This window comes from Mesoplodon mirus (genome assembly GCF_964341445.2).
Source record: "Mesoplodon mirus genome assembly, chromosome: 14".
Classification (NCBI taxonomy): Eukaryota; Metazoa; Chordata; class Mammalia; order Artiodactyla; family Ziphiidae; genus Mesoplodon; species Mesoplodon mirus.
Genome location: NC_138990.1, coordinates 82,179,905 through 82,190,145, shown reverse-complemented (window position 1 = coordinate 82,190,145; position 10,241 = coordinate 82,179,905). Strand labels below are relative to the sequence as shown.

Below are 10,241 nucleotides of genomic sequence, written 5' to 3'. Positions count from 1 at the left end.
GGACATTTCCAGCAATTTCCCACTGGATTCCCACTGTAATATTAAGTATATCTAATCCCAATGCAATGTACAGACTAGTTTGGGACAGTGGCACACGTAATAGAAAGCTTAATAGCAATACTTAAAAACAACACTTTTTCTAGTTCTTACATGTACTTTCTAATACTCCTATCGTTAAAGTTTAAAGTTTTGGTCAAGGGTTGTAGAGATGTACAAGAGAATAACATCACACAGTTTAATGAAGTAGGCTCCTTTCATTAAAAAATGCATAATATAAATCAGAACATTTAGGTAGACACCTGTTAAAACAATCTACTACATTTGCAGAATATAGTAGTTTTCTTAGGGGTAAAAATATTCTTTTATCATATTTCACCTTTACTACTTAGAAGAAGTATACCCGAACACTGGTAAGGTCTGACTGCTTTCATTAAACACTTACTTAAAAAATAAAACTCTTTCCTCACATCAACCTTGTGATGTATGTAGTCTTTAATTTTACAAACTGCAAAAATAGGTACAAATATTAGCCTTCCTTGGTTCACAGAGTATATCCAAACTGCTGCTATGACCTGGGTCTAAAAATATTCACACACCATCCAGTATTAAGGGTCACAAGTCAAGAGAGGTTTTCTGAGATGATTCTTTTAATTACAACTCACAGAGAAGAAATAACTTTTTATAAATTTATAAACAAAAAGCTTAGAAGCTAATACAGAACTGTTTTTTAAAATAAGTTTCCCTCCAAATGAGAGGATTATAAACGATGCAAATCTACATGTGATTTAAAATGGAAAATATAAATTATACTTAATGTGCTAGTATAAATAATGGTATCCATGACTGAAAAGTTCTTCACATGGTGTCTGGTGACCACTTGTAGAGGGGAAAGGCTTTTTCTCTAGAGTCCAAAGACAAGATAAAAAGTCTCTGATTTGAAATCAGAATCGGTCTGCCACTCTGCTAGCCACAGCACGAATATTGCCATAAACCTTTGATGGAGGATTTCCTGCAGGAGAAAATAAAAAAGCTTATCCACACGTATACATATAGATGCTACATGGAAAATGGTCTGCAACTCTACAAAGGACAGGGACATTTTCTGCTGGATCTACCTTAAATCAACAAAAGAACCATAAAGGAAACCACATAAATATTCTCCAAAGAACATTTTAAATCCTAACAGCCAAAGACACCGAGTTGTCAAAATGTTTCGAAAAGCAGCCAGTCAGACCTGGGCACAACTGACCTGGGCACTGCGGCGAGTCCCACACATTTCCCGAGCAAGCGCTACCACCCACGGCTCTGACCGCAAGTGACTGTACTTCGTGGTTTGAAACTGGGACTAAGTAAGTCAATTAAGATGACTGACTGATGCTGCTCAGCAGCTCCCTTTTGGCTGAACCTAAAACAGTGCTGCCTGCTATTCTGGAAGGGCTCCCTAGTGCACCTCATCAGGGGACGCAGCGATGATGTAAGCAATGTAATCCAATAAACCCTTTCTCTCGGGTTTGCAGATGGAATCCAAGCAAAAATATTCCTGCTTTCTCTCTGGGCCCACATTTGTCAACCCCCAAGAGTTTCTGCTTGCTACCTTTATCATCACCCTGACCCTAAAGTGACCTGCAAATGTGATCTGAGTTCCTAAATTCCCTGTTCTTTTCAGAGAAAACAACATAGGAAGAAACTGCTGTTACCCAGGATGAGGTTGCAAATAGCAGTTCTTGCCATCTTGATGTTCTGGAAAGAACCAAGGATGTGAACTTTCCTGCAAGAGATAAAGTGAGACAGGTTAGCAACAAAAAGCATTTCCTTAACTAAGTCCCATGATCCAGAAACTCTGGAAACTCACGATAGATACAGATGCCTAAATAAAGGTGGTGGTGATGGTTGCACAACTCTGTAAGTATACTGAAAACCACTCTGAAGGGGAATGATAAGTGCATTATATCCCAGCAGAAAATTATGAGGGAAAGACATAAAAATTAAAAAACAAAATTCAGTTCTTTAAGACCCTTGGTGAACAATGGCTCCTATCCACTGAGTGCTCTCCAACACGCTAGGGCTTTACATACATGTTCTCATTTAATCCTCGCATGAGCTTTATCAGGCAGAAGTTATGCCCACTTTACATACGAGGAAACAAGTTAGTGAGAAATCAGAACACCTGTCCGAGATGACACACTGGCAGAGCTGGGAATATTAAAGTACCCAGATGCAGGTAATACTGTACCTAGTTAAAACATACTTGTATTTTAACTGCAAAGCTTTCTAAACATTATTTAGGGACTTCCCTGGTGGCGCAGTGGTTAAAAATCCACCTGCCACTGCAGGGAATACGGGTTTGAGCCCTGCTCCGGGAGGATCCCACATGCCGCGGAGCAACTAAGCCTGTGCGCCACAACTCCTGCACTCTAGAGCCCCCGAGCCACAATTACTGAGCCCACGTGCCTAGAGCCCGTGCTCTGCAACAAGAGAAGCCACTGCAATGAGAAGCCCGCTTGCTGCAACTAGAGAAAGCCTGCAAGCAGCAATGAAGACCCAACACAGCCAAATATAAATAAATAAAAATAAATTAAAAGAAAAAAAAAAGATTTAAGATTCTTTAAATTTCTTCACTACTCTCTGGAGATAGATCATCCAGACCTTTTTAATGGGCATTCCTTGCCAAATGGTTCAAATTAGACTGGCAATATAGCATTTTGCTTTTCTGAGCCCATCTTCCAAAATATCAGTAAACTTAGTAAACTGACACCAAAATCTTCAGGGGGGATGTCAAACAGAACCCTCTCCCTTCCAAAGGCTCAGGCATTTCTGAAATTGGGGTAAAAATGAGGCTAAAAACAAGAGAATCAGTTAAAGTCTGTTCAGGATGATCCCCAGGTTTCCTTCCCCACTCCGGGCGACCAGGCAACCACCTTACTACCCCTCTGTAACTCTGGTAAAATTAAGGGGTGGGGCTGCTCACTGCAGAAGGTGAAAGACCTGGGGTCTGGACCAGGGGCACCAGGCACAGTGGAAGTAGGAGCACCAGGACGAAAACAGGGGCAATGCCAAGCAAACGTCTGCACAATGAGCAGCGAGACTTCCAACTGTCTTCCGTAACTGGGCTCCAAAAGTCTGTCAGCAGAGAGACTGGAGAATGCTTCTCTGGGGAACCTGGCCTGCTCATTGGGAAAGACTAAAGATACTGACATCAGGGCTTCCCCAAAGAAACAGGCTGGCAATCATCCTAAGTGAAGCCTACAGGCCACCAGCCCCCCACCCCTAGCCCACCCGCAAGCATCCTGAGCCCAGGTTTCTAGTCTGCTCCTTACGGCCCCACCCTTAACATATGACGCCCACACTGAGGAACCAGAATCCGAGGAAAGCACCCAGTGCAAAAGAGTAGAAGGCACAACCAGCAAGCGGAATAAAGCAGTACAGAAACAGAAACTGCAGGGAGAAAAGAAGAAAAACAAACCAAAACAAACCCCAGAACCAGTGAGACTAGAAAAGCAATTTTCAGGCACTCATGAATCAACAACAGGATGTTAAGAAAACTGAATAGAAGGATTAGAAGATTAAGTTGCAGGAAGGAATTCTGAATGAGAATGATTCACAACAGATTTGTACACTCGGCCAGAAGAGAAGACATCTTCCCAACCAGGTCTCACAAATGTCCTTCCTGTGCTAAGCGAGCTCCAGGACTACCTACACCACCAAAACAAGGAGGACGCAGGACAAAGAATCCAAGAACCGAGGGATTCAAACACCAGAGGGGCAATGGTGAAAGAAGGAGCCGGGATGGCAGCTGTGTGCCAGGCAGAGGGTAGCAGTGCTTCTGGAACAGAAGGCTCCAGGAGAGATTTCCAAAATGTCTGATGCATCTGAGTCCACCAAGCGGAGATACAGACAATGTATGGCTTTCTATTCAATTAGTACGCTGAAATATTGAGAAAGCACACAGAAACGTAAGAATTATTTCTTCACGTGACAACAAAGTTGCAGAGGACAGATAAAGTAACCACAGTACACCACCTGGCTCAGCTGTTAATACCCTGCGCACCGATTTCACGCTCAGGTAATACTGAGCTTGAGTCGAACCAAACCCACAGTGTAGAGGGAGGGGCAAGCAAACGGGACCGCTGGAAAGGTTGAGCATGTGGGCGGAGGTGGGGAAGTCCAAAAGAGAAATCTTCATCTTTCACAGGAGAAAAGCAACAGTGAATCTGAGGGGAAAAAATTAAGCTGCTATACAAAGCTATTTGGAAATACAGAGGAAAAATAATTTTTACAAGTTAGCTAGCTGAACTTGAAGACTTGAAATTTCCTCCCTCAGAGGAGGGGGAAATGGAAGCAGACAGGAGGAATTATTTTAAAGTATGTGTATGTGTAACTTCGATAAAAACAAAATTCTGTGAAGTACAGCATGAAAGATGAGGAGATACAGAAGCAAGGATACATACAGTGTGAGTAGTTTTGCTGCTAAAACAACCAAAGCAATGGGGCAGTAGGTGGAATGGCAAACAGGTCTCAGGACACATAGGTCACATTCTTTCCCATTCGATATCCTGAATGTATCTGGAACAAATGGTTTTCAGTTTTATATTTTGTTCACATCCTACTGTGATCTTTGCCAGGTTTTCAGCAACTCATCAAAAATAACATTTATGGGTGCATAACAGTCCATCTTATGGCTGTATCACAACTAATATAAATTGTTGAACATGTGGATTCCAATTAGCCTATTTACAGCAAAAACTGCAAGACAGTACATTTCGTTGCCAGTACTTGGCACTGAAAAAAACCTACTACTAACCCCCAACAAAATGGAGAAACTTGAAACAACACGCTAATTAAAAGAAGCCATATATCAAAGACTACATAGTGTGTATTTCCACCTATATGAATTTCGAGAAAAGGCAAAACCATAGTGACAGAAAGGATATGAGTGATTGCCTGGGAATTGGGAGGGGCTGCAAAGATGCACAAGGAACTTTTGGGTTGATGGAAATGAGCACAGTGGGATCACAGGACTGCAGAGTATTTGCCAAAAACCCATTGAATTATATACCTAAAACAGGTGACTTTGATTGTATGTAAACCACACTGTAATACAGCCGTTTAAAAAATTAGTTCAATGAGTAAATTTTAAGTTAGCCCTTAGAAATACACTGATACATTTATAAATTATAAACTTAATATGATGCGTTAACCATAACTGGACTAGCAAATCAGTTACATTTTAAAGTTTCTAAATTAACAAAAACGGTCAGGGTTGTTTATGATATTTTAAAGTGTGGTAAACATTTCAATTTTTGAAATTTCTAGTTCAAAAGAGCTTTTCCCATGGCTCCGTGGTCCCAACTCCAGGCTCAAGTCATAAAAGGTCAAAATTATAACACACCTGTCTTCAGGTAAACAGGGCCACCAATGTAGTGTTAATAGTTTTCTATTTACCGTATAAAAAAGTCTAAAATTCAGATTCGAAAATAATGGTAAGCCCCTTGGTTCAGAGCAAAGATGAGATGATTTTAAATAAAATTATTTCTGGATTTAGCAGTAGGCAGGTCCCTCCTCCTCTCAGTCAACTGCTTCGTTTCCCAACTTCACGGCATTATATAATCTCTGTGCCATCTGCCAGTAACCCCAAACTGGCAACAGAGCGGCTTCAACCTCCGGCAGGGAACGGTAATCCCAGCTTGACTTCCTGCACCCTTATTTTAAGCCTGTATCATCTTATTGATGTTCACATATAACTGCTCTCTAGTTTTTCCCACAATGTGCAATGCTCACCTTCCTTTTATGAAAGGCCTTTATATATACGTGCATGTGTGTGTATATACATTTATGTTTCTCTTTTTTAAAGGAAAGCCTCATGATGGCATTCAACACACCTACTCCTTGCTCTCCTCTACTGATTTAATAGATTCTCCTGAGATACTATTTCAATCTTCACCTGTCATGTAATTTCTTTTAACAGTGATTCTAAACATTTCCTTCATTACTAATTGAGAAAAAAGCTATAATATCTAAGATTTTCTCAACTAAATCTGTTTTCAAAGTAGGTAACTATTCACCCAGAACCATATCCTGACAAAGATTTAGTGGCTATGTTATATGTAAAATACAATCTTTATCACTTCTTGAAACCAGCAAACGATCAACTATAAATTATGACAATAATTTTCTCAAGACTACATACTTACACATCAGCCAGAACTATCCGTGTCCGTGTCACGTTCTCGATGGTGAATTTGGTTTTTCCTCCTTTGCCAGCAATTCTTCCTATTGCCCTCGACAGGTGGTCTCCCTTTAAGGGCTTAACTAAATGAGAAAAGCAAGACCTCAGGAGGGAAGCCATCCCAGCATCACCCACTTCCATGGGAAGTTTAATCATTTGCCAAATTTCCCTACTGAAGGACACAAAACACGCATTTTTGAAAAAGCTGCTAATAACACGACTCAACTAATGTGACTGGAAAGCTGAGACTCAGGTACAAGACAAAGCAATACAAAAGTGCCATCTAGTAGTTCATATGAAAAGACCACCATACACTCACCATCTGTAATTTCAAAAGACTCTAGGAAGAGGTCATCCAACCTAATGAGGGCAAGTGCGTCCTACAATACAGAAATACATACTGTGAAGCTCTTCCATTCAGGCACCTGCGAATGAGTGTTAAGCTAACTCTCAAAAATTGTAGAACTACAACACTCAAATTAAAAAAAAAAAAAAGCCCAAATCCATCAAAACAGTCATATGGCGTATTTTCCAAGCCCCCATTTCAGATATCATGAAATCACTCACCTCTACCTGAAACCCAAGAAGAAAGGCTTTCACAAAATCAGCTGCTTTTGTCAGAGCGCTAACATCTTTGGTTTCTTTACAAGTCTGTTAAAAGAAAAAAAAAAAAAAAAGGTGGGGCTAGGGAGCACAAATTATAGCTCGGAATGAAAAAGATAATATTCTAACAAACTACTAGGATTGACCTTTCCAATTATTATAATTTCCTTCACCACCACCCTTCCCCAATAGATTCTCTATGACCCAGTTTTTGGTGAGGTAAGTACCATGTTTAATTTTCAAAACAAAACTTTGCTAACTCCAGAACTGGGCAGTGCCCCCTAAAGACTGTCAAATGACTTACTGTACTCCAAGGCTGATCTGACTCTGGAGTTACCAGCAAGATTCTTCCAATGGCTCCCATTCTGAAGGACCTCCATCCTCAGCCCATCTCCACCCAAGCTGGTCCTCTTCTCTTCTCCTTCAATGCAGTCTCCCTGGGAGTCCTGATCTAATCTCCTGACTTCAACCATCATTCCTGTGCTGATTTTTCTTTCCCAAAGCAATAACTCTAGTACTAATTACCAAGAATGGTTAAAGCAGGGGATCCTACCCTCAAAGAGTTTATTCGATAATCAGATATAGGTGCTATTCATAAAATGGCCATCCCTGTAAATGATGTGTACTACAAAGGTGCTTGACACACTATAGCTCTAATCTTCATGTCAACCTAAATTTAAGTAAGATAAATACTTTTATATTTGAGGAAACTCAAGTACCAAAAAGTGAAAAAATAAGATTTGAACACAGATCTGATTCCAAAACCATCATTTCTCCTCCCCCACACAGACTCACAATCGAGTTGAGAAGACCACATATTTGACAAATTTGAAACCATACAGGGTTGTGTAATAGCACATATAAAACTAGATCCCAGGCGCAATTCTATATGTGACTTTAGGCAAGTCCCATGCATGCTCTAGGTCTTAAGTTTTCTCATCTGTAAAATAAGGAGGTTGGAATGGAAGAGTCCCTACTAGCATTGATGACTTTGGCCAAGAAACTCCTTGGCAAGTTTCCTCACATCTGTTAGATGGGGTATGTCATCTACCTCAAAGGACTGTCCTGAAGACCAAAATGATGTAGTGCCTGCCAAACCACTGCTATGTGTCTGGCACAAAGCAGTATCAACAAATGTCAGTGGAATCCAAATTGATGGTGCTGCAATTCTTAAGACAGTTAAGCACAATAAACGTTTAGGCCCTGAAGACAAGACTGAAAAATGGACTGATGGTAAAGGAGAAAGAACTTGAGCTAGACCCTGAAAGATGATGAAACTGAGGAAGAAGAAGGGAGAAGGGAGGAGAGGGCCTTCAGAGAGCAAATCCATCCATAATGACGGACAGAAAAATGTTCAAAGAGATGGTGAGAGAACTTGGGAATGAGACTCCTACTTGAAAGGCAAATTGTCAAAAACTTTTATCTTTCAGAAATACTGAAGATACCAAGATATCAATAAAACCAGTGTGGTCTGAGAAAATTAATCTGGCTCTGGCATAGAGGATGGGATGGTGAAAGGAGGTTTAAAGCAATGAGGTAAAGGACACTCAGACACTTATAAGCAAACAAGAGGTTCTGGCAGAAAGCCATAAAAACCTGAATGAAAGTGCCAATGGGAACAAAGAGGAATTCTACTGTCAAGTTCTGTATTTTAAACTTTGCCAACTATTTAGACCAGTGCCTCTTTGCTTTATTCCATTATTCTAGTCCTTCAACAGAGATGAGTCTACACCACTCCTGATAATGAATCGTTAAAAAGGAAGATATAATTACTTTTGGTCACTGATTTTGATACAAAATTGGCACCCTGAAAAAAAAACCCCGGCTTACCTGATGGTGCAGTGGTTAGGAATCTGCCTGCCAGTGCAGGGGACACGGGTTCGAGCCCTGGTCTGGGAAGTTCCCACATGCCGCGCAGCAACTAAGCCTGTGCGCCACAACTACTGAGCCTGCGCTCTAGAGCCCTGAGCCATAACTACTGAGCCCGTGTGCCACAACAACTGAGCCCATGCGCCACAACTACTGAAGCCGGCACGCCTAGAGCCCGTGCTCCCCAATAAGAGAAGCCACCACAGTGAGAAGCCCGCGCACTGCAACGAAGAGTAGCGCCCGCTCGTTGCAACTAGAGAAAGTCTGCACGCAGCAACGAAGACCCGACACAGCCAAAAATAAATAAATAAATAATAATTAAAAAATACCCCAAAGTTTACTAATTTTATTTGTCTAACTCCTAGACTGACATCATGGAATGAACAAATGAATAAGGAAATAAACACATTTATACATAATTTACACTTATTCTTAAAATAATACTTTTTTTTTCAAAAAAAATACCACTAAAATATATAGCACCTGTACTGCAGCAAGTACTTTGGTTGCTTATTTAAATACTTCTGAAACATGACAACCTCTTTACTAAGCCTTTTCTCAATTAAAACAGAACATTATTAAAAGTCTTCTAAGACACAGCTGGTACTTTAGTATGATTTCAGGCCGAACTTATGAGTTCAACTAATAATTGTGTTGCATGCAGATTCTGAAGGCATTTGAGAGGTTCAAACACTAAAATATATTAGAAAACTGGAAGAAAATCATTCAACAAAATAAGCCTCATTATTAAGTAAAGTCTATTCATGCCTTTTCATCCCCGTAGAAAAGAGAAACCGCAGTATATTTGAAAATAGTTAATATCATCCTCACCCTGATTTCTATATTCCTCGATTTCAAGTTAAAGCGTATCTGAAGTCCCAAATGCTCCACGATAGGAGTAAATATCTTCATCCAGTTCTCTTTTAAGGGAGTATATCTGTTAGCTGGGACTGGAATTTTTCTGGTTTCTTCTTTCCCACCCTATGATACAAGAAAACACAACTCAGGAGTTGTCTGGAGGAATAGGGGGTGGGTGGAGATACGAAACAACAGCTGATTATCAAAAAGCCCCCTTTAACTGGACGAATTAAACATCAGGAGAGTCACCTCTCTAAGAGCTTCACTCCAGAAGAAGCTTCAACATCACCCAGAGGCCACCGTCCTGACCCGCCTCTGGCCCCTGCCCCGTTCCTGTCCCTCGGTCCCCGCCAGTACCAGAAACCCGTCCCCGGAGAGGGGCGGGAAGACGGGCCTCTTGGCGGGCCGGGCCTCCTCGGTGTCCATGCGGGACGCGTCCCCGCCCTCCTCCGGTGCGGACAGCTGCTCAGCCTGCCGTTTCTTCGCCTGCCGGCCACCTTTTCGGGTGACCTGGGTGAAGCCGGCCTCTGCCAAGGGACTCTGTGCCTCCATCTCGGTTTGCATCCTCAAGAAACTCCAGCGCCAGCGGAAGCTTGCGGCTCGAACACGTGCGGGGCTGCATGGCGCAGGCGCGCCTCGCAGGACCCAGCCTTCGCCAACCAGCCCTAGGGCTCCGCCCCCTTTC

General features: G+C 41.6%; 1 protein-coding gene across 1 annotated transcript; it reads right to left on the bottom strand.

Moving 5' to 3' along the window:
• Window positions 1–544: 544 nt before the first annotated feature.
• Window positions 545–10,192, bottom strand: PNO1 (partner of NOB1 homolog). Its single transcript, XM_082641854.1, has 7 exons — window positions 9,914–10,192; window positions 9,530–9,679; window positions 6,794–6,877; window positions 6,546–6,606; window positions 6,192–6,309; window positions 1,698–1,768; window positions 545–1,009 (listed from the first exon to the last, which is right to left on the bottom strand). The coding sequence occupies exons 1-7, from the start codon at window positions 10,118–10,120 to the stop codon at window positions 942–944; spliced, it is 759 nt and encodes a 252-aa protein (XP_082497980.1). The 5' UTR covers window positions 10,121–10,192; the 3' UTR covers window positions 545–941.
• Between the last annotated feature and the right edge of the window lie 49 nt (window positions 10,193–10,241).